Genomic DNA, 24,833 nt, shown 5'->3' on the forward strand with positions numbered 1-24,833 from the left:
CTGAACTTGTGATCACATCTATGAATTTGGTGGTAAATCTCTATTGCCTCTGTGTGTCTAAAAACATCTTTTGATTGCATGCCTGATTAAAATTCTCATGTCAACACTGTTATGATTATTCTTAATCTGCAACTATACAATAAACATAATAATCAGGTTAAGTTTTTGTTCTAATTTCTTCTTTTTTTGTCTCTATTTTCAACCCACCTTTCCCCCTCACATTAAAATGATCTTGTTATTCAAGGGATTTTGAAAATTTATTTCACCCACTTCTAGCCAAAATGAAAACATCTAAGTGTTCCCTCCTAAGTTCATTTGAGATGAACGAAAAATAAAAGGGAAAAAAAAAAAAAACAATAAAAGTAGAGAAGGTTTATTTGAAAACCGTAAGCTATGAGAACTGCTGAGGCTGAACGATTTGGTCTCAGGCTTCATAAAACTACAAATAAAAATCTAAAGGTTTACTTATGTAAGTGGGTGACCTTAACTTGTTCCATTCTATCCTAAATATAATTTTCATTCAACTATCTTCTTATAAACTAATAAATTTACATTACTCCTTGACTATGCTATTCTTATAAATTTTTTGACAAAATAAAAATAAAGATGACTGTCAGGATTAACACACACCTTGGCCTGGATTTAATGGCTTGGCCAAGTTGTAATTACCTCTGTTACATACTGAAATCAAACCATAACTTTAACCTAAAAATAAATACACAAATAAAAAGATAACGTAATGTCTATTGCCTCCTGCACATTAAACACAGCTATTTAACTTTAAGAGCTGAAAATAAAGACTGTATAAGTAACATCTCCAATTTCATATGTAATCAAGGAATAAATTAGGTGAATGTTAAATTGTATGTTTAAAAATAAATTAGCCACATAAGCTAAAGTCTACAAATGCCATCAAGTATACAAAGGAAACTATATGATTCCAATGTAAGCGAAAATAATAAAAATAAGTTAAATATAAATTGAGGTTTCCTTGACTTTTTAAATCATTACAACACAGTACATAACTATCTATTAAAATACACATTTTATACATTGTCAGAGTATGGAAAAATTCGAGGTAGATTTCTCTGGTCTTCACTACAAAAATGATTACCTAAGAGTTTCAGATTCAAGCTGATGGGTAATTCTATATGGGAAGAATAACAGGGGGGAAAAGCATGTTTTGATGAGGAAAATGTGTAGGGCATAAAATTCATTCTTTCATTGTGGAAAAACAGTAATTGTCTAAATGTAGAGATTTTTAGAGGTTTGCTAAAAAGTATCAATTTAACAAAGGAAGCAAAGCCAAAGTGGAGCCAGGAAGCAGGAAAGGAAGAGACCAAGGGGACTGTGAGGAGAAAGAGACATTTTCAGTGAGAATGAGCAGAGAGAATTCTGTTCAGATAAGAGGATTCTGTGTTACAAACATGAAGCTCGGGTTCAGCAGTAGAACGGGCCTTGTTCTAAAGTGAAGAGAAAGAAAGGGGCAAAGTGAACACTTGAGCATGTCATAGTCTGCAAACTGGAGCTTTGGGGAGGGCACAGCTCACAAAAGGCAATTTGTGCATGGTTGAGGTCATAAGGCATTTACAATATTTTCCAAAGCTGAACCTACACACTGCAGTAAAGCCTGAACAGAATTCTTTCTTAAACAAATTAGTTTTAAATGTATATCTGTTTCTGGTAAAATTTACAAAAACTGGCTAGGGTACAAGGACTTTTGTATTTTCTAGATAATTTTTCTGCCGTCTGCATTAGTTTTTTACTCACAAAAAGCTAAATCTTAATGACTGTTTTCTCTGTGATATCTGTTCTGTTTTTTTAAAGATTATCCTTTGCCTACATAAATGTATGAGAACCATGTGTGTGCTGTTGGCAGAGGCCAGAAGAGACCATCAGATGCCCCAGAACTGCACTTGAAGATGGTTGTAAACTGCTGTGTGCTTTATGGGAACTGAACGTGGGTCCTCAGAGGATGAGCAAGTGCGGTAGCCTCTGAGCTGCCTCAACAGCCTGCCGTCTCTTGGTTTTGAAGACCTTTAAGTACTGCTCTTAAAGTGATTAAATCTGATTTGTGACTCTAGTCACACGAATAAAGATTATTTTTATAATGATGTTTGATTATTGATGTGAATGTATTGAGGATTACAAAAATTTTTAGAAGTCTAATGATCCATGTCATTTCCAAATTCTATATGCAAATGGAATTTCCTTCTTCGTTTTTATTTTCAAACTTCCTATGCCTTCATATTTACTGAATCTTTTCTGTTTTGTTTATTTGTTGCAAGCCCACTGCTTAAAAAGATAACCATTTCTAAAACAACAGAGGATATAGTGGATAATGAGTTGGCCCATGACCTTGGGCTATCTGACCAGACAGAGGTGGTGACCTTTTATAAGGAAGGAAGGAGAGTGGTCCTGCTCTCTTGGGTGGTGAAGACTAGTCAGGCAGCATGAAGCAGCGAGTGACAAGTCCCCAGCTTTCCAAGGACTCTGCAACTGGATTTACCATAATCCTCTATCTGTGAGTGCATTTCCCCCATTTTATATCTTAATAAATCCTTGATACCCCTTAAGCCGACACATGTGGATTTCTCTTAACAAATAGAACTCATCGACAGACTCCAGGGGAGCTTCTCCAGAAAAGGTGACTCCCCTGTGGCAGAAAGGGTAGGACACTGATTCCCAGGCACCAATCACTTCTGCCTCTGACATAGAACCAAACAAGCAACCAGGAGATCAATGTGCATGCAGCAACTTACAATCAAAGCCTAACTACAGGGCTGTTGATGAACAGATACTAAGGAGAAAAGTTTTTGTTTAAAATGAGAATGTAAAAGTTGTCAAAATCAAAATGTAGTTTTTATGCAGACCCTATTTCCCCAAAGTACCTAAAGCTGGAGGCTATGAAGGGAATGTCCTCAGCATGAACATCCCACAGAAACTAACACATCAGGTGTGAGGGACGGTAACAAAGCTGTATAATTCTACCAAGATATCCATCCAGGCAGCGACCCTGGACTGAGGTTACACCTGTATATTTACTGTAGCCAAAGAGAGTTATACCAAAATATCTAGGCAATCTTACTCACTTGTACCTTCAAAACATCCCCTCGCCTCGTCCTCTTTAACGATGTCCACAGTTTAACATGATTTGTGTTTTCACTACAACCCTCTGCCCTCCTCATTCCAATGCTATGGTCAAGGAAATACCACTTGCTTTAGAAAATATCTGCTTTTTAATGTTTTTTAATTTAGGGTGAGAAATAGAATCTCAAACCTCACAACCTTATATGTAAACAAGTAAGATAATAAATTTAAAGAATTGTGAGATTGGTAAATAAAAATGCATACATGCTATTTATAAAAAGACATACCTTAAGCGGGGCATGGAAGCTCAAGCCTGTAATTCTAGCTCTGAAGAGGCTGAGACAAGAGGATCAGCATGAGTTCAAAACCAACCTATATTATGAATTACAAGACAAGTCTGGGCAAGGTGAAAATAATATCTGAAATATGAAATGCCGAGAGTTGGAAAAGAAAAGAATGAAGAAAGAAATGTACACACTAAGTAAAACACTAGGGGAAAACCTTCATGTCAGCGAAGACCTAAATCCATAAAACAGGCAATAGTTATAAACCTGTAGGCTAACAATAACTGTTTCAAAAACTATAAAGAATAGTGAACGAGCCTTTAAAATATGTGAAACCTTACAAAGAACCTCTCATAGGTGACATTTTAATAATAAGTTGCTCTCTTAGCAACTATGCGTAGCCTAACGAATGCTTACATTGTGCAGTGACTCCTTTGACACATCCCTCTGTAATGAGACATCAGTAGGAAGTCTCCAGAACTTTCCATCCTGGTTTTATCAAATATACCAAGAAGAGTTACTCATTTGACCTACTTCGAAATGGAGGAAGGGATGGGAAGAAGGAATCCAGAAACGTATCAATAAATAAATAAATTGATGACTAAGACCTTCTCATTCCTTGCTCTGTTTTCAATAAGAATTCATTAACAATGAGCGATGACAGGCACTTTGTCTATGAACTATGTTCTATTTTGTGACCCAAAGAACGAGAGCACAAAGACGGATAGGCATAACTTATTCATGATCAATAACTAATTATTCACAAAGCTTAACACCAGATGACAAGCAGAGACTACAGCACACAAAAGGCAGCAGAGGTGACAAGCAATAGCCAGGCACAGCCCAGCATTCAGTAGGTCTGATGCAGGATGTCTGCTTTGGGCTTTCTAGTTAATAAGGTCCACCCACACAGAAGACAGAAAAAACACACAGCGAGAGAAGCCTCTGGCTGCCTGGAGTCTTTCTCTGAGTTCACCATGAACCAAATTTGTTTGGGCCAGAACTGCCGTTCTCATTTAAAGACAAAAAGAGCCCCCTAACTAGAACAAAGAGTATGGGATGGGACTGTACCACAGAAAGGCCGTGAGACAGCACAATAAGCATCACTATCTTCAGAATTTCATCTCTTTGTTCTTCGGGAAGAACAATTAATCACAATTATACCAGAATTTAACACAGCAACTCTATTATACTTGAAAACGCAGCAGACCATTTTGAAAGAAGCAAAAGAATAGACCCCAAAAGTTTATTCCAACTGAAAAAACAACAAAAGACAACAACAAAAAACCCCACTTATCGAGCACAGTTGTGAGCACAGCTGCTTTTCTCCCAAGGTAATGAGTGTACTGCAGGTAAGAAAATGAGAACTCGGGTTTCTTTTTCTCCCCACTGAAAATATCCCACATGAGACCTGCTTAGAACTGCTGATGAGCAAGGCACTCCAGACACCTGCCTGGGGTACCAGGCTCTTTCCTCTTCAAGTAACCCATTCAAAACAGGAACGAGGCAAGACTCAATCAGGACCTTGAAGTCAAAGGCAAATGTTGTGGAAGGACAAGACATTATGCTGTCATGGGCTGGAAAGGAAGCCTCTGGCAGAAGCAGCTCTGACAGGAAGGGCACGAGCTTTTCCATTTTCCAACCTGTGGAATCCATGAGATACCAAAGCATCTCACAGTCTTCAGCCACAGACATGCAAAAGAGGTATGTCTTGTGTCTACTCAATATGACCACAAGTGCACTTTGTATTCTAAAAGGTACATGTGTTCTTTCATCTCCCCGCAATTCTGGTGGGCAGTTAAAAGCCACACTCAGGAACATGAAGGCGTTGGAACGGCTGTGAAAATGGTGATACAGACAGGACTCGAGTTCATTACATATATATGGAAAAAGAAAGAAACAAAGGAGAGAAGCAAAAAGGAAAGGAGAAGGACAAGGGTGATCAGGACATCACTGTGACCCCCATGTGTCAGTAAAGAAAGCCATGAAAGATTTCACTGTCTCTTAGAGATAGCTGACATTCAACTTGTGCCCTGGACAATCTTGGCTCTTAGAAAGAGCATGCTATTTCTAGCAAAGAAATTCAGTTTGGGGTGTGTTGCAGGATATTTGATTACACCTTGAACCCTGAGGTTGAGTTATTTACTGGAAAAACATGCTTCTGGCTGTGGTGTGGCTCAGCCCTAATGTATACCTTTAATCTAAAAGCTTTCTACTTGAATACTGTACCCAGAATTAAATAAAGTCAACCATAGGTCAAGAGGCAGAGCAAGCAATCAGTCAACAGAAAAAAAAACATAGAGTGCAAGAGGAAGTCAGAAAGGGAGAGAGAGAGAGAGAGAGAGAGAGAGAGAGAGAGAGAGAGAGAGAGAGAGGAAGTAGAAGGGAGGGACATCCGGTCAGAGGAGTTTTTGTTTAAGATGGCATAAGAGAAAGCTCTCATCTGGGATGACAGCAGAGGAAGAAGCATCTGGGCACTGTCTCTTGTCTCTCTGAACTAGCAGGTTTTCACTCCAGCATCTTTATTGGTAAAACAGAATGAAAGAGACTTAGTTAAAAACAACAGTGATGAGGCTAGCTCCTGCTGAGACTTAGATGGGAGAGAGGCAGCCTGAGGACCCAGCCCAGGAAAGAGGGACTTCCTGAGCTCCTAAACAAGGTACTTCCTGCAACAAACTCAAGGTTCGGTGTCAGGTTTTAGTTGGGGCACGCAGTTCAAAAGGACACTGAGATAGACTATCAGATACTAAGTTATAATATCATGAGCAGACAGAGAGGCAACAGCAAGGGGTGGGAAAAGGAAAGTTCAGGCTCCAGTACCAGAGAGAGACAACATGGGGAAGTCATGGCGGAATCAGAGCCCATAGAGCTGAAGGCAGCCTCTTCTTGTACCTTCTGAGGATGGAAGAGGTTGACAGCAAGAGCCTGGAGCCAGGCTCTGTGACTGCCAGGCAGAAGAAAGAGAAGGGGGAAGGGGTGGAGAAGAGGATGTGGCAGCACCTTTCAGTGCAGACTCGCTTCCCATGTGAGATGTCCCACATGAGGCTCACGACAGTGGCCCAATAGCATATGTGTCAGTATCTGTGAGAAGAGGGAGAGCAGAAGTGGTATTCTAACATCACGTTCCTACAGGCAGCTGTGTGTTTTTTAGTAATCCATCCTTCTGTTGGGCATCCAGTATTCCAATGACTTAAAATCACAGAGATGCTGGAGACGAGAGTCTGGAATGAGAAAGAAAAGTTCCCCAGAGCTTTCATGAAGATAATGCAGAACCTGAGATGAGGTAGGGAAGCACGAAGCATTCAAAGCAACAGATGCTCTGGGTTGAAGGTATGAGAAATAGAGTCGAGACTATCGGCCCAATACACACGTACTGGAGCTTAAAGATAGGGCTGGCGTGTGACAACACCCGTCAACGACATGAGAATAACACAGCATTCCTAAGAGAGCCTGGCATAGCTGCACACCCCACAGCCCAAACTTACTCCTCAACTGTAGGTATCACGCCAAGAAAAGCAGAGGAACCTTGAGATCATGAGAAAAAGAGACAATCTCTAAAGATAATAGGAGAGAAAGGTCCTGGATGCCGAGAACATGAGGACACCAGGGAAAAGCGGATGTGAGCCCATCTTTCCCAGGCTGCAGGTTGGCTGGGTGACAGAAGCCTCACCCAGTGAAGCCACTGAAATTGATTTTGAAGGTTGAGAAGCAGCCAATCATATTGCTGACCACCATAAGGCAAATCAAAGTAAATAAATCTGAGAGGCAACCATGGTTCCAAGAGCTTATGCCACAACTCTGTGTTCCTATTCTGTCCTTCAAAAGGACCACAGTGAGGCAGAGCATTTGCTCCTGGTGCCCCCGGGCTGACCTCAGTGGACTGAGTAGCCATGGTCATTTCTAACGCAGCCTGTTGTGTAAAAGAGTCGTGTACTACGACAAACCAAATACACAGGATGCTGTGTGAATCTCTGAGGAATGAGGACATCCTCACTGCGGCTGCAGGGAAGACACACATCACCGAATCCCTGACTTGGCAGCACATGGATCAGACACTGGACAAGATTAAAATTTTCCAGGTCAACCATGATAAAAGTCACATCACCTATCATGGGTCTTCTTTTCTTCCAACCATACTGTAATGAGAGAATTTAAAGAAATGGGAAAGGTGGGGGCTGGCAAGAGGGCTCACCTGGTAAGAATTCCAGAGACCACATGGTAAAAGGAGAGAACCAACTCCAGCAAGGTGTTCCCTGACTGCTAGGTATCATGTATGCATGTGCAGTCATTGCAGAGAAGGGAGGGGCATATCTATGTATGTATGTATGTGTAGTCATGATATGTGCAGAGACAGGAAGGGCATACTTGGAAAAATAATTAAAAATGAAGATTCCAGGGCCCACAGTGTTCACTGTCACAAAATCGGCATGACGGAATAAAAACCAGACAATATAGAGGACAGCACAGGCAAGTCTACCTCGTTCCCATTCTCACCAACTAGCGAGAAAACCATTACCAGCTTAAACAGCCCAAAACAGACAATCTGTCTACATGAAGGGCCGTGCCAATCTCCAGCAAGTGAAAAGAAAGAGCATGCTTTGAGATACTGATCAAGGACAAGATGTGTGCCTCCAACCGGGGTCTTCATATGGCTACTGGCTCAATCATGGAAAGCCCAGAGAGAATGGAGCACACTCAGTTCTGTGCCCAAGAGCACAGGGAGAGCTGGGCTGCCCAGTCACCATTTCTGACCACCACTGTCCCACAGGGTCAGTGGCATGCTGCTGTGGAGTTCGTTATGTTTTCTTTCCCTCTCTTCTTGGTGCTTATGAACACATCCGCTACAAGCAAGAGAAGTGGAAGGAAGCAGATGTGGACAGGGGTCCAGTGAACTTTATGCCCGTTTTTCGCTAATCACATGTGGTATGCCCCATTCTCTGCAGAGCAGCATGGTCTCTGATTGATGGGTTCACAAAGCCCATCTCTGTTCTCTGGGTAGAAACCTACCGCAAGAAGATCAATTAATCTCCAACAGCCGCCATGTGCTCACAACACTCCCTGCAAGTCACCCACAAAATGGCACTCTCCAAAAATAAGCAGAGTCCACATCCACACCCTACACCCAAACTATCCAACTCCCCATCTCTTTTTACCAGTGTGAGATACTGGGGGAGACCACAAAGTGATTTCATTTTAACAGCACAACGGTGGAGGTTAGAAATATCAATTTATAAGCAACCAGCATTCTCTAAGACAATCAAATCATAAATATCCCAACTTGCTTTCAGGTTCAAAATTAATTCTAAAGGTGGTCAGCTGCCATTAGGCAGAGTGCCCGAGGGTGCACTAGTATCTATAGAAACACAGCATTCTATGGGAAGGAGAAAAGGGGTCGAGATCCCACAGTGCTCTCATGTGAGGCTGTACAACTTGATTCTGGCTTTTTCTTCTTATTGCTTGTTTCATTTTTTGTTTGCTCTTGTGGGGTTTTTTGCTCTATGAAGATATACTGAAAAGTACTGCCAAGCCCTTGGTGGATGCCCAGCGCTGCGTGAGAAGCATTCCAAGGCTTTCAGCAGACAATGTTTGGCTCACAGGCACACTCCTGAACCTCTGAACAGTGCACACTCTGCAGGGACAGCTATGGAAGCAGTCAGGGTCAGCGTGGGCAAACGCACCCCTGCCCTCCATCTGTGAAAGCTTAGGTCCAAACAGAAGGCAAGAAGCGGGAAGGAGGAGAAGGAGAAGCCAAGCACAAAGAGGAGGACAAAGAGGGAAGGAAAATCAAGAGAGAAGTGAGGATTTGCCCAGACCTTGGCTGAACACTTACTGGTTGAAGAGTACCCGTGAGCGCACGATGAACTTGAAGATGTACTCCAAGGCTTTTATGGCTTTGTACAGCTGCTCGTTGATTCCTGGCTTTTCAGCACTGGCCACGTAGGTCCGTAGCACCTTGGTCAGCTTCCTAGTCCCAAGGGAAACATATGTCAATCAAGAGTTCAGAAATCCCAACTCGACATTTTTACTCAGGTTTCCACTTATGAATATATGCATATTCATAAAGCTTTCTAATCAGACAAGGCACCTGATAAAATGTCTTCCCGGTAGTGTAAGAATATTAAAGGGGTGGTACGAAAGGGTTCCTCACTTGGCACCACCTCTCTACAGCCTAACTGATTTTGTGTCAACTAAAGGCCTTATTATACTGAAGGAAATAGAAAATTGTTAGGTGGTAATTTCCAAATAAACAGCACAAAATTTTAAATGCATTTCCTAAGGATCCCTATTAAGAGGATGAAAATAAGATTTCTAAGGTAGATGCTATATTTCTTAATAAGTGAATTCCCCCAAAACACTTAATTTTAAAAACATAAATAATAACTGTTCTTCTCATGGTCATATTTATAAACTGGGAGTGTGAAACAACTCGATAACATGAAAAAGTTTACACACAGCACAGCACATCCAAATTCATCAGAATTATTCTTCCAATTGTTCATCCCATGACAAACACAAATAATGGGAAATAAATACAAATGAATTCTACACTTGGAGGCTATAATTCAAAACATCTTAAGGTTTTTGGCAGTTTTTATTGGGGTGGGATGAAGTTGTTTGTTTATTTTTGCTTTTTGAGAGAGTCTCTCTATGTAGTCCTGGCTGCCCTGGGACTATTCTGCAAATTTCAACCTGTGGGTTTGGACCCTTTCTCGACTCCTTTGGAGGTTGCGGATCAGATATCTTATATTACAAATCATAACAGGATCAAAATTACAGTTACGAAGTAGCAATGAAATAATTTTCTGGTTGGGGTCACCACAGCATGAGGAACTGTATTAAAGGGTGGAAGCATTAGAAGGTTGAGACACTGATAGACCAGGCTGGCCTCAAGGGTGCATGTGCCACCACACCTAGACAGAGATACCGTTTCCCAAAATTGTTAGCATAGGAAAAAGCTTTAAAATTTCCTTTTTTGCATATAACCAGAGAGTCCAAATGGTAACAGATTGATTCAGAACTTCGGGGTATGTGAAAAATTCAATTTAAAACAAACAAAATTTGAGAAATATAATTTGAAAAATAATCAACTTCATTCATAAACAAATGCATGTAAATTAAAATCAGACAGGGATGAGAAAGCACCTAAGTGGAAGGATGCCCTCCGCAGGTGCTAGGCCCAGCATCCAATCCCCAGCCCATGGGGGGAAACGTAAATAATACAACATATAAACAAATAACAACTAAAATATTTGCCAAGTGAAGACAAGATGAGGGGATAAATCCGAGCAATACTCTTTGGAGGGAAACCAACAAACATATATCAGGGTATTTTATCACTGATGCCAGATACAAGCAAAAATATCCAAATCCTTTGACATCAGCAACTTCCCTTTGAGGAAATGTTATATAGCAGCAATTACAGATGTATTCAGTAACATTTGCCTCAGCTTTGTCTGAAGTAGTAAAACATATGAGCAATGCAACTACCTGAGCCGTGTAAATAATTTAATTATGAAAGAGAATAGAACAATGATCAGCTGTTATGTACAAAAAGGGAGAGGCCTGACAGGGTGATCTGTCACCACTAATGTGGATTGGTGGAGTTGTCTTGTTTGTTTGGGTTATAAGACAAGCTCTCTTATGGCCTGGGTACTTGCTGTTATGCAGCTGAGAACAACCTCCAGAGGGTTGGGATTACAGGTGTTTGCTATCAGACCTTGTTTATAATGTGCTGAGGCTCAAGCCCCAACTTCTGTGCAGTCTACAGACTGAGTTGCAACCACAGCCACACCCTGCCAATCAACGCAAAGTGATATGATAATTTCATAAGCTGTATATGTGTCTCTCCAGCAAATGTGGTTCCAAGTGTTCACCAAAGAAAAATGTATACTGTCTATAAAATGCAAGATTCCTCAACCTTATGCAGAATAACAGGAAACTAGCAGCCCCCAGCCCATTTATCAATAATGAATGAACAAATCAAGGGAGTATCCATTACAACTAAGAAATACAAAAGGACCCAATTCAAACAATGACAAATACAGCAATATGGACAAATCTCAAAAGCATTATGTTGAAGGAGAAAGGCCAGATGCATAAGAGTACATGATGTACAAGAGAAGACAAAACAGAACTGTGATGTAGAAATGAGAACGTAGCTGCTTCTTTAAGAATGACACCAACTTTAAGAGCAAGAGGGGCCTGTGGGATAGCAATATGTTACAGGTATCTAGTTCCTAGCAATGGCTACAAGGAAAAAAAAATGCCTGAACTCATAAAATTATACTTTCTATATAATGTACATTATGGAAGCAATGAAAAGTTTTTAAATTTCATTATCTTTAAAGATTTATTTATGTGTGTATGTGGAGGGGGCACCAGTTCATATATACCATATGTGTGCAGATGCACATGGAGGCATCAGATTATAGGGAAGTGGAATTACAGGTAGTTGTGAGCCACCATGTGATGCTAGGAATGAAATTCAGGTCCTTCAGGAGCACAAAGTATGTGTCATCATGGAGCCATTTCTCCAGGCCAACTTTGGAATTTTAAACAAGCAAAAATAGCACAGCGTATGGTCTGTGGTGATGGATAAGTGCGTCAAGGGCTCGGCACACATGCAGGAGGACCTCAGTTCCATCTCCAGCACCCATCTTAAAAAGTCAGGCATTGTAGTAGCACATGCTTGCAACACCAGCACTGGCGAGGCAGAGACACAAGGGTTCGGGGGATCTCCAGGTCAGTGAGTCTAACCAAATCAGTGAGCTCCACGTTCACCGAGAAGGCCTGCCTAGAAAAATTAAGACGGAGAGTGAAGGAGAACCCCAGATATTAACATCTGACCTATGCACGTACACATACCTACACAGACATATATAGAAAAACAACACACACACACATACACACACATGCAATATTTTTAGATAATTTGAAATTTTTGAAAAATTTTAGTTGATATGTATTGTTCTTTCCTTGCATATAATGTGGTCTGGCACCTTCGTAGTCCAGAAGAAGGCATCAGATTCCCTGGAACTAGAGTTACAGGCTGTCAAGAGATACCATGCTACAAATCAAAATTGGATCCTCTGTAAGAGCAGTCCTCCAGCCCCCTATGTGAAATGTTAGTTAAATCAAGAATAAGTGAGCAGGTTTGCGAGTGACCAAATGCGTTAGAAGTCATTTCTGATATTCATCAGGTTACAGCACCCCAGAAAGGAAGCCTGAGCCACTCAGGGGAGCCAGCCTGATGGTGCGAACTGAGTGTGTTCTGAAGGCTGACCTGCAAGATCCATCTGCCGTGGGACCTGGCATTGGGAGTCACTCTTTGGAACGTACCCAAAGCAAAAGCAACTCAGGTTAGCCTTTAATATCCAAAACATGGCTGAAATCCTGGCTAAGTCTGTCTTACTTGGCTCCTATTATTGTCCCAAGATCCACAATACCTTTCCTTTTCACCTCTATTCCCATCCCCACTCGGAAACAGCAACAAAGTCCACAGCACACACTTTGGCCATGGGAATTGTTCCAGCACACTAATCAAAGAAAGGAATAAAATGATAATGCTAATGATTCACAAAGAGAATAGCCCAAACCCAGAAAATAACTCTGCAAGGTCATTTCCTACCTGCCCAAAGATCAAAACCTCTGGTAGAAGCCAGAAAAGGACAGAGCAAATGGAGCCTCAATGATGTCAACAGGGAGCCCATGGCAGCTCCCATAAGATTCAGAGCACGGGATAGAAAAGAGCCACAGCATACAGTTATATGAAGAGTAGTCCTCACAGGAGCACTCTTCTCTCATTAGGATTAGTATTGGGTACAGCCTTGGTGTCCCAGCCTCCATTGACAGTCAGCGAAGGGAGCTGTGCTGGAGATGGGGTGCTAAAGAGAACACCCACAGCTGGGAGCCTTCGCTCTGCTTGTGCAGCTCTTTGGAAAGAAACACAAAAGATGGCAACACTTGTTTGGCACGGTGTCAGATGCCTTGAACCCCAGCATTTGGGAGGCACAGGCAGGTGAACCCTTGACTCAGGGGCCATCCTGATCTACAAAGTGAGTTCCAGGCCAGGGATACAAAATGAGACCTGCAGATTTCATCAAGGAGCAGGATGGGTGGAGATTCTGCTTTGATAATACACAGTGCTGGAGTTTCAACTGACCCATAGAATGTAAGCACCCAGAATGGAATAGAATAATATGCAGGGACAGGCTTCAGTGGTGTTTTAAATCACAAGTGAAAACTTAACACCTTTGGTGTTTCAAAACTGGAATAGTCAGATTCATTGCTTAGGAATCAAAGTTCCTTAGAATCACGATTTTAAAGGCTGGTAAGATGGCTCAGTAGTTAGGATCACATTCTGTTCTTCCAGAGTAACCCGGTTTGGTTCCCAGCAGCCATGTAGAGCAGTTTAGAACTGCTTGTCATGCCAGCTCCAGGAGAACTGGCGCCCTCTTCTGGACTCCACAAACATCTGCACTCACATGCCCATACGCAAACAATTACAGACATATGCACATACAATTTAAAACTTTTAAGACTCTTAGGAAAAAAGGATTTTACTATTTCAAGTGCAATGTAAAACATGTGGGGTCCTATTTTTTTAGTAACTTATTTACATATAGGTTTGCTTTTTGTTTAACTAACTTTTGTAGATAATGTAAAAAACAATGGATTGGTAGTTTATCAAAACATAGTACAAATACCTATTTTCCAAGGAACGCAGCCCGCAGCTTCTACTACAGAATGGTGCCCAGACGTGGATAACTTAGTCCACAGAAAGCCTGAGAAAGCTTGTGAAAGAATAGAGTAAAGCATGTTTTCTTGGTAGCAGCAATTTCTCGGGTCTGCTCTGCTTGCTAGAGGCAAGCAAGCGCTCTCATCTAAGAGAGGCTTCCTGACTCAGCCTTAGCTTCAAAACCCTGCAGCTCTTAAGAGGTCCTGCCACGAAATACTTAAATGGTGTTGATAAAAGCCTGATAAAAGCCGACTGAATGCTTGTTTGTTTTTAGCAGTAGCAGGATAAAAGCTGCGCCATTTAAAAATACCGGCTTTCTGGGCTGTCCTGCCAGGGCAAACTCTGACTGTTTGAGGCAGGAGGGCCGACTACAGAGAGAGGACTTGAGTGTTGTTTGTGGACATAATGCTGCAGCTTGCTTGCTGGCAGGAACCTTGAAACGCCACAGAATTGTGGCGATAAACATGGCTACAGCCGGTACCTCAGCCATGAGGCTGGAAAGCTAAGGAATGGGCTGGATCCAGCCGTCAAAGCCACGGCTTTAGTCCTACTGATATTGCTTGGTAAATTAAAGACTCTTGTGGTCAAAGAAGAGACATATACTGTAAAAGAAAGATTCAAAGTCAAAGAAAATGTCTAAAAGGTTTACAAGTGTGTTAAAATATATGTAGGCTAAAAGTTAAAGTTCTTAAAGTAAAAAAGAAAGAGAGTAGTTGGGTTGTGGTAGTACACACCTTTAATCCCAACAATTGGGAGGCAGAGGTAGATTGACCTCTGTGACTTCAAGGTGTAGTAGCACACACCTTTTCATTTATTTATTTATTTATTTATTTATTTAAGATTTCTGCCTCCTCCCCGCCACCGCCTCCCATTTCCCTCCCCCTCCCCCGATCAAGTCCCGCTCCCTCGTCAGACCAAAGAGCAATCAGGGTTCCCTGCCCTGTGGGAAGTCCAAGGACCCCCCCACCTCCATCCAGGTCTAGTAAGGTGAGCATCCAAACTGCCTAGGCATAGCACACGCCTTTAATCCCAATGCCTGGGAGACAGAGACAGACAGATCTCTGATGGAGGTGGGTCTTGTATTAATCTATTGCTTTCATTGGTTAATTAATAAAGAAACTGCCTAGGCCCATTTGATAGGCCAACCCTTAGGTGGGTGGAGTAAACAGAACAGAATGCTGGGAGAAAGAAGCTGAGTCAGTAAGTCGCCATGATTCTCCCACTCCAGACAGACGCAGGTTAAGATCTTTCCTGGTAAGCCAGCTCATGGTGCTACACAGAATATTAGAAATGGGTTAGATCAATATGTAAGAGCTAGCTAATAAGAGGCTGGAACTAATGGGCCAGGCAGTGTTTAAAAGAATACAGTTTCCGTGTAATTATTTTGAGGCATAAGCCATGCGGGCGGCCGGGTGCCGGGGATGCAGCCCCGCTGCTCTTATTACAACAGATCTCTGTGAGTTCAAGGTGTGGTAGCATACACCTTTAATCCCAGCACTGAGGAGGCAGAGACAGGCAAATCTCTGAGAGAGCTCAAGGACAGCCTGGTCTACAGAGTTATTCCAGGACAAAGATATATAGAGAACCTGTCTCAAAAAAATAAAAGTAAAAACAAACGAAATAGAGGTTAAAATAAAGCGCACAAAGATGGAAAATACACAGAGAATTTTGATACTGTATGCTACTATGCTCTCTTTGAATTGTTTGAATCTGAGGAAGGAGCAACAGATGCTAAAAGGTATTTGTTTATAAATGCTGCTGAACTAATCCAAGATAGATATTTTGAAAATACCTTGACTTCAGAATTTGGATCTAAGTATATGATCCTTTGGAAAAGAGTTTCTTCTTTTGTTTTCACAGAGGATGAGACCTTGTGGATTGCTTCTATCCCAATATGGTATGATAGACCACACCCTCCTGAAAGGTTGCTGTGAACACCTTCAAAAAAATTACTTCACTTGACTGCTGACTGAGATGAATCTAGCACACAGGTGACACCATGAAAGATCTGATTAACAGCACCCCCATACAGCAGGAAGCAGTTTGGAGAGAAATAACTGCGCCCATATTCCCAAATATTGTTTATAAATGTTCTTTTACATTTAAAGGGGGATATGATAGAAATATGAATAACTTGCTTTGGTATGGATTTGACTTTATTGATATAAATCTAAGGTCAATCTTGTTATATGTATATGTATTTCTTATATTAATTAAGGTATTGTGATTGTGTAGTTCATGTAAAAATGTAATGTCTATAGGTTGTTAATGGATAACCATCTATAATAGTCAAGCTTGTAGTTATGTTAGTTAGATTTTCTAGATGTACATAGATATATTTTAGATAGACATTCTTCATATCTTTCAAAGACTACAGAACAGGACATTTAATCTTTTAATAACTTAGGGCTTTTCATGACAATGAGACACGTCTGCTCCTGGCAGCACCAATCTACTTCAAGAAGAAGATGGGCATCGAAGAGGCACCTTATGGAGTTTGATAGCCATTTGGGCAAGAAACTGCTCTTGCCTGGACTATTGTATAAACTGGACACAGAGAACCCGCAGAGAGAGGACTACTGAACTTGCCTAAAGGTGAGATGATCTTTCAGGGTTCCTGATTCATGAAAGAGTCTTCGAGACATTCTGCAGGACACAGCAGATAGTGACTGCTTTTGAAATTTCCTGCTTCATTGAAATGTCTGCTGGAAACTATGGGCCTGTAGGCCGAAGATGGATGCCCCAACGGTACAGAGGAACTTTGGGTGACTGTCCAGGCAGCAAGATGTCTCTATGATTTCTAGAGTTTTGTAAGTTGCTTACTTCTCATTTACTTAGGTAATATTATATCCTTCTGGAGTCTTTGATGGAGTTGAAGAATAGATAGATAGTTATAGTTGTTTTCCTTTGTTATGATAAAAGATAAAGTAGATATAAATATTATAACTGTAATTCTTGCTTTATAACTGTTTTGTTATATGTAATTTTGCTATGTTAAAGTTAAAGCCTTCCTTTTTTTGTTTAAACAGAAAAAGGGGAAATGATGGAGGAAGGTCATTGGTTAATTAATAAAGAAACTGCTTGGCCTGATAGGTTAGAACATAGGTGGGTGGAGTAAACAGAACAGAATGCTGGGAGGAAGAGAAAATGAGCTCGGACACCATGCTGCTCCTCTCTAGGGCAGACGCGATGAAGCTCTGACCCAGGATGGATGTAGGCTAGAATCTTCCCGGTAAGCGCACCTAGGGGTGCTACACACATTAATAGAAATGGGTAATCAAGATGTAAGAGTTAGCCAGTAAGAAGCTAGAGCTAATGGGCCAGGCAGTGTTTAAATGAATACAATTTGTGTGTTGTTATTTCGGGTAAAGCTAGCCAGAGGCTGGAAGTCGGGTGGCAGGACGCAGCCCGCAGCTTCTTCAACAATGAATGATTTCCCAAAAAGTAAACACACACCCAACCATACACACACACGCACACACCACTTTTTCTCAAATGGGGTCTCACATAGCCCAGGCTGTCTTCATACTTATTTAGCCCAGGAGTCTGAACTTCTGACCCTCTTAACTCCACCTTCTGAGTGCTGTGATTACAGATGAGATCCATTACAACCAGGCTATAAGATGCTGGAACTGGAACTAAGTGCTTCAGGCATGCTAAGCAAGCATTACAGAGATACACTCCGAGCCCCAAACTTCTGCATTTTCATTTTTTCCTCCAATCAGGATACCAACCCTCAGCAAGGTTGAGGCTCACATCAGACAGTAGATCCTACAGGCAGAACTCAGCACTGTTCTCAATCCCTATGTTAAAATCAGAAGGCTACTCTCAAAACAGCCGATTAGTCATGGCTGGAAGGAAAACTTTGCAATCAGCTTCCATATGGAGATCCTGCTACGTCCATAGACATGAGCTGGCCATATGCACAATTCAGGAATAGCCAAGCTTGGTCAGTAGGACAAAAAGGCACTCCAAACTATTTCTCTCCCAGAAAGTTTATAAGAAAAATGTCTGATATACCAACTCACAGGGCATCTCCACTGAGCGAACAGAGGGCTTTAAATCAACATTAACAGAAGACTAACAAAAGGTTCATCACAGCTTGCTCTGCAGGCTCCAGGTGCTTCTGCAGCTCCCATCCTAGCCAGGGACGCTACCCACCACCTGTCATAAACAGGCAGGACAGGGAAGGAAGGGACCTGCAGCACAACACTGGACCGTGCAACCCACTGGCTGTTAGCCCTGGGCCTTGAGTTCATAGTTACCCATGGGCAGAGAACACAGGCATTTACAAGGTCTTCTCAGAACCATAGATGGGGCCTCATTTTATAGACTCTAAATTCTAAGTGTGGTGTTCCTAAAGAAATGGTCTGTGTGCAACTTATTTTTTTTTTAATTTTCAATGCAATCACACAATTCAAAATTTGAATACATGTCATTAAATCCTGACATGAAAGGGCAAGTAAATGAACCCCAACAACTGCTTTAGTGCTTGCTGCCTAAGCATCAGGGTTTATTCTGAGCACTCCAATAACTCATTAAAATTCTCAAACAAGACTACAATATTATTCTCTTTTTATAGACAGAAAGGCTGAAGGCCAGAGAGGTTAAGCAAATTGCCTAAGATCACACATAAAGGACAGAGTTGTCATTTAAGCCCATGTATCCTGCATCCAGAACTGTGTTACCAAACAGGAGGTAACCTGCCTTGCTGACCCAGGCCCCATACATCCGCTGTGTGCTCAGACAGGGTTAGAGACAAAGGGCCCAGACAGACAGAAATATATATATATATTAATATTTATTTAAGTAGTTTAGTAGCTAAAACTTGTGTAAGAAAAGGAAGAAATGCTTTAGGGAAGAAGGAGACTGGTTGAATAAAATGAAACTGCATCTTATGTACACTACGGGGCCAATATCCTCAAAATGGAAACATATCCGTTTATTCATTCATCAGATGCTTGTTGGGGAGCTGCAGCCGACAGGGAGCACATGTCCATAGATCAGCTTCATCGAACATAAACACAAATTTTCTAAGATAAATGGAAGGTAGGGAGGAGAATGAAGATTCATTCCAGAACACGAGGCTTATTTATCACAGATCTCTTCCAACAAGATTTTCAGGTCTGTTAAGAAACAAACAATGCTACCAAATACGCCAGAGCTTTGAACTGAGAAATGTAGCTACAGGCCAAAGTTGCAGAGGAAAATGACCGCAGACATCAGAGAAGGCAGCACTGGTTTTCAAACGGCGCAGGGGAGAACTCACGTGTAGGCCAAGGTTGCGCTGAAGTGTTTCTTAATGTATGTCTCCAAAACGGGATTGAAATGCTGAAATTTCCTGTCCGCAATTAGTCCAATGATAAAGACCTGTCAACGTAACCAAAACAGTCTCAGGGGTCGCACGAGGAAAACCACTCTGAACTCTTCCTCTTGAGGAAATAAGCTGGGAAGGTCTCTGCAACTGAGGCCATCCCCAGGTTTGGATCCCCCTACTGCTCACAGGGGTATTAACATAACTATAGCTTCACAGCCAAAGTGCCTTTGCACTCCTCTGGGGTCCCTCTTTGATTGACTCCACCACTTTCAAGGCTTTCAAGGTGACTGAGATGGGTCCCTTCCCCCTTCAAAGGCTGTAGCATGAAAGAACACCTCACCCTCTGAGCAGATGAAAGGGAGGCCCCCTTACCAGAGCATCAAACACCAAGGTATCAAATGTTTCACTCTCAGAGTTCTCCATCATGATGTTGAACAGGGCATCCAGGGTGTCCTGCAGGAACTGTAGACACAAGAGGTCATTGAAGGGTCCCTGCATCCTTCCGTCCCCTGCCTAGGACAACCATGGGCTCTGGCCATTTATCTACCTTCATCTGGTCATTTATCTACCTTTCCCCAGCCTTGGATATACAACTTTAACTTACAGCCAGAGATGGTGGTACACACCTGTAACCCCAACACTAGAGCAGGAAGACTAGGAGTCCTGGGTCCAGCTGAGCTACAGAGTGAGATCTTATCTCAATAAATATATGAATTAAGTAGTTAAACTACTAATTTCCAAGGTTTTACTAAGGCAAAATTTCACATGATTGGATTGAGAAACAAATGAAGGTTAACTTGGGCCAAGTGGAGGAAGACCAGAGCTGGGAGATGCCCCATGTCACCTGACTCTACCCACAGACCCTTCTCAAGCCTCCTTTTTCGTATTTTCATAAGGACATAAAAGTATCGTCTGTATAAACCAAGTGTAAGAGGCCATGATTGACAAGAAGAAGCCATAGCGCTCCAGGTTTCGGCTCAGAAGGGCAAAGACCTTCTACCAACCAAGCCATCAAGAAAAAAATAGGAGAGTATTTCTGCAGCCAAGGAAAGCTACAGTGTGCTGGAAAGAATTTATACCGTACCAGGAATGAATAAACTGTTTCTACAGTCTACTGAAACTCCAAGAAGCATAGCCATATAGGAAAGCAAAGCAGCATTCATTTAATTAAGAAGAAAGTTAGACGTCAAAGGTATGTTACCCTAGAGACATCAAATCCCACACTCTAAAGAAGGTTGAAAATGGACTAGACTAGATTATACTGAAGCGGTGTGATCTCTGATGGCAGAGATGCCCAAGAATAAGTGGAAGGACATACGATACCCCATTGGCCATAAAAGGAACAAAGTATAGATGCTTCATCACTAGCCAATGGGAACACCTAAACTGAAACCACACAGACTCCAATGTCACAACCACTATAGAGGCTACCACCAACAAGGTGAACAACAGTCCAGTGTGGGAGAGGATGCAGAGAAACAGGAATCTATTGTACATTCATTGCTGGGATAAATATAAAATAGCACAGGGGCTTTGGAGAGCAGCTTGTCAATTCCCCCAAAACTTAAATACACAGCAACCTATAACTGAACGATAGCATTCCTAGGTACACATCCCAACCAGAGGAAAACATAATGCTCACACAAAACCTGCCCACAAAGATCTAAAGCAGCACTGTTGGCAATTGAAAAAGATGAAAAAAAATGTCCAACAACTGAAGAGGTGAACAAAGTGTATGTTTTCTTTCTACCTCTATCTACCCTCCCAACAGACTGTCACTTAGGAAAGCTGCAGCACGGATGCTCTGTCCACTAACTGAATGTGCACGTGGTACCCAACGACAAACAAGAGCTAGACTCAGAAGCCACGCTGCACCATTCCTTTCTATCAACTGTTCAGAGGGGCAAACACTGAAAAAGAAACAAGACTATAGGTGGTAGAGACTATGGGAAGTGACTGTTGGTAGCGCTGAATTTCCTTTGTCGGTAAAGAAGGCAGTACTTCTTAGATAGTATTAGGGATTACACAACTCTAAATATAATAAAGCTATTGAAATTAACAGAGTAACGGGGGACAATGTATGGTATATAAGTGGGATCTCAAAAACAAAACCAAAAACAGAAAGAAAGAAAGAAAGAAAGAAAGAAAGAAAGAAAGAAAGAAAGAAAGAAAGAAAGAAAGAAAGAAAAAACCCTGTTTTTAAGGAGGAAGTAGGTGAAGAGCCACACAAGTAGAATATCAAAGGGGTGGCTGCAACAGGTGTTGGGTTCAGCCTACACACAAGCACACATGGGCTCTGGCAAGCAATACAGGGGATCTTAGATGTGACAGCCTTTTGAGACTAAGGAACCTGTTCCTAAACTAGTGGTGCCTCCCACTGCCCACCTGTGCTTCATGCTTTAAAATTAGAACTAGCAGGAGAACTAAGGCTCAGAGAGCCATGAGTCACCATTGTGTGTCGCTGGCTACCACAGCTCCACTACACAGGGAAAAGGGTACACAAACCGGCAGAAGGTAAACTACCCTTTCCATCAAGAACTCCAGTCTGGATGACAAGTTCTTAATCAATCCTGATTATTTGGGTCTGTACAACCTTGTTACTTTCCCCATCACTTTCAGATTGCAAATCTTTGCAAAGGTCAAAGCTTCATGCCATCTGCTAACATGCCATCTGAAAACAGGCACCCTGGGTACCAAGCACATCACAGTTTACACAAACTCCCTGCAATAGATCTACCGATGGCACTAAGATAAATGACATGGCCAGAGTCAGAAATGGAGAGAGCAGAGTCTCCTTCTTTGGGCACAGTACCTGGTAGTCGGGGACAAATATCTGGAAAGGGTCTCTACCTATAGCTAAAGACCTGCTGCTCAGACACCTCCTCCTCACCCCTCACTCCGAATACCCAATGAGGAATCAAACAGTCACCTTGATTCTCTACTTCCATGGGAATCCACTTCTCTCACTAAACATACAAATTCTTTTCTCAATCCATCAAACACTGCTGTCCCTTCTCCACCAGTTATAAAAATACACAGGAGAGTCACGGAATAAATAGAACATACCCACCATCTATCAGTGTCTCTAAATACAGAAGAAAGAGTTCTGTAAAACCAGATCCCTCAAGTCCTGCTGACCAACAACAATGCATGACTTAGGCAAGTTGGTTTATCTTTCCCGGAACACAATGGGTGAAGTATGGTGGCAGAGGGGAAGGAACAAGTCAAGCACACCAGGTAAGGCTAGGTGACGTTACCCCAGGCCAGCCACGAGAACCAATGAATACTAGAAGGACCACTAGATTAATCCAAAGAAGGTAGAGATAGGGAAATCACTTCCATGGATGAATATTCAGATATGAGAGAACATTAGCTAAGGGGAATAAAGAAGAAGACAAAATTATTCTAGATTGTTTTTTCCTGGTGTGACACCAAATCAACAGAAGAATGAATCCGTGACACAAGGACTTCAGAATGAAAGACAAAATTTCATTAAATGCATGTCTTTCAAAGTGCATTCGTTTATCTGCCCAGTTTCCATCTGAACTGGGGATTTAGAACCCAAGGAAGTATAAAATGCAATCAACGCTATCCAAGCCATTGGTACAAGAGCAGGACTGAAGAGATGATTAAAATTTTAAGATTAGCGAGAGTGTGTTGGAGCGGTTACACAACAGACGTGGGAAAGTAGTGCAACCAAATTAATTCACGCTGAAGTTAAGCACATTGCCGGTTAATTAAGGCCATTTTAAGTAATTAATTTTCCAGAGATAAGGCAGTCCCCTACTGCATACTCCTCTCACACAGGGTGAAGAACTGAAGAGGCCAAACCAAGCAGTGGAGAAATGATTGATGGAACATCATAGGCCACTGTCCAGCTTAGCATCCCCCTGGCCCTAAGGGATCACCCTGACAACGATAACATATTTGGGCAAAGGGCTGGCATCCAAGAACCTTATATAGAACATGGGAGAAGAACCCAAGATAGGGAAGAAGTCTGAAGCACAAACTGTTAGGCAATAAGAGGGACAGAACTTGGTGCTTAAGGAAACTCAGATCATTGCTCTGACACAGGCTTCCAGGTCAGGACATTGAGTAGGGAGGACTGAACAAATAAATAACTGTTCCTACACAGTGCAGAGGGTGTCTGTGGAGCACTCAGCTACAAATCATACATCACATGCCCTCAGCAAGGCTCAAGGACCATGGGGATGAGTGGGCAGAAAGGCGTTAAGAGTCAGAGATCAGAAAGGTCCAGGGTGAAACAGTGTCTTCTGGATGGGACTGCTAGCGGCTCTCATGAACACACGGCAGCCGTGGGCGTCTGCTCAAGGCCTGCTCAAGACGAAGCCAGATGAACCCGTCCCACACAATGAGGCGCTATGGACAGTTGATGGTTTCTCGGGGAGAGTTTGCTTTCTTTAAGGCCACGGCTCCTTAGTGGGTTAACCATGCTCCGATGAATGGTTCCCTGCCGAGGAGTGTATGGGCTTCAGGAATTGGAATTTATGGGTTCTTAAAAATTTTTTTTCTAAAAGGACATGAAGTTGGGAAGGGGAGTAGGGGGGACATTGGATTAAATGGAGAAGAGTTGAGGGGAGAAGGAAGGTGAATGTAATCAAAGTGTACTGCATAAAATTCTCAAATAATGAAATGTTTCAATAAACGCACTCAAAACAAAACTAATTCATACCTAACATTTCCCCAGAGTCAAAATGTGAGGCTTGAACATGAGCTCAATGCCACACAGAAAGGAAATGACCTCGTCAGACTGTTGGTGATTGTGATATTTCTATCATGCCCAAAGTTACTCTCATTCTAAGTAACTTGAATCAGTCAGTGAGAAGGATGCTGAGAATGACCATGGTAAGAGTGAAAAGCCCGGTACACACAGGACATACCCCAGGGTTACAACCAGACTATCATGTCCCATAAGACCCCAAGAAGACAGAGAAAAAGGCAATGTTGTGTCTGATAGGGGCCACTGGGCACTGTCAGCACAACACCGAGGACTCATCAGTAGAGGAAAGAGCACTCAGGAGCAGGTGGATCCAAAGCCCACACCTTCCAAGTTAAGACAGATAGCCCTTCCAACAGGTGCCCAGCAGTACTGCACACATATCCTTAAGTCACTGCTGAGAGATTATAACTAGGATCTTGGACTCCCCTGGGGTCAGTACGTGAGAACAGACATGAAACATGAGACCAAGCCTCCCTCCACAGCCCACGTTACCTTCACCACCTCACCACCGTCCACCTTCATCAACTGCCTCAAGTTCTGCTGCAGAAGGTTGGTGTTGGATCTCCACTTCAGCAGCCCCAGGAGATCCACTGCAAACAGAATGCAAGAATCAGCAACCCGTTCCCAGGAGAATTTTGTCTCAAATTCATGCAGCATGTAGGG

At 42.2% G+C, this 24,833-nt stretch overlaps 1 protein-coding gene across 2 annotated transcripts in view; it reads right to left on the reverse strand.

The window, feature by feature from the left end:
- Dock1 (dedicator of cytokinesis 1) overlaps positions 1-24,833 on the reverse strand; it is a 497,567-nt gene that overhangs the window by 367,609 nt on the left and 105,125 nt on the right. For both annotated transcript variants that reach the window (XM_057777087.1, XM_057777086.1), the window contains exons 19-22: positions 24,663-24,760; positions 19,802-19,891; positions 19,382-19,482; positions 9,205-9,339 (exon numbers count right to left, since the gene is read on the reverse strand). In XM_057777087.1, coding sequence (XP_057633070.1) covers positions 9,205-9,339; positions 19,382-19,482; positions 19,802-19,891; positions 24,663-24,760 — 424 coding nt within the window. The remainder of the gene's footprint in view (positions 1-9,204; positions 9,340-19,381; positions 19,483-19,801; positions 19,892-24,662; positions 24,761-24,833) is intronic.

The sequence above is a fragment of the Chionomys nivalis genome, chromosome 8, assembly GCF_950005125.1.
Source record: "Chionomys nivalis chromosome 8, mChiNiv1.1, whole genome shotgun sequence".
Lineage (NCBI taxonomy): Eukaryota > Metazoa > Chordata > Mammalia > Rodentia > Cricetidae > Chionomys > Chionomys nivalis.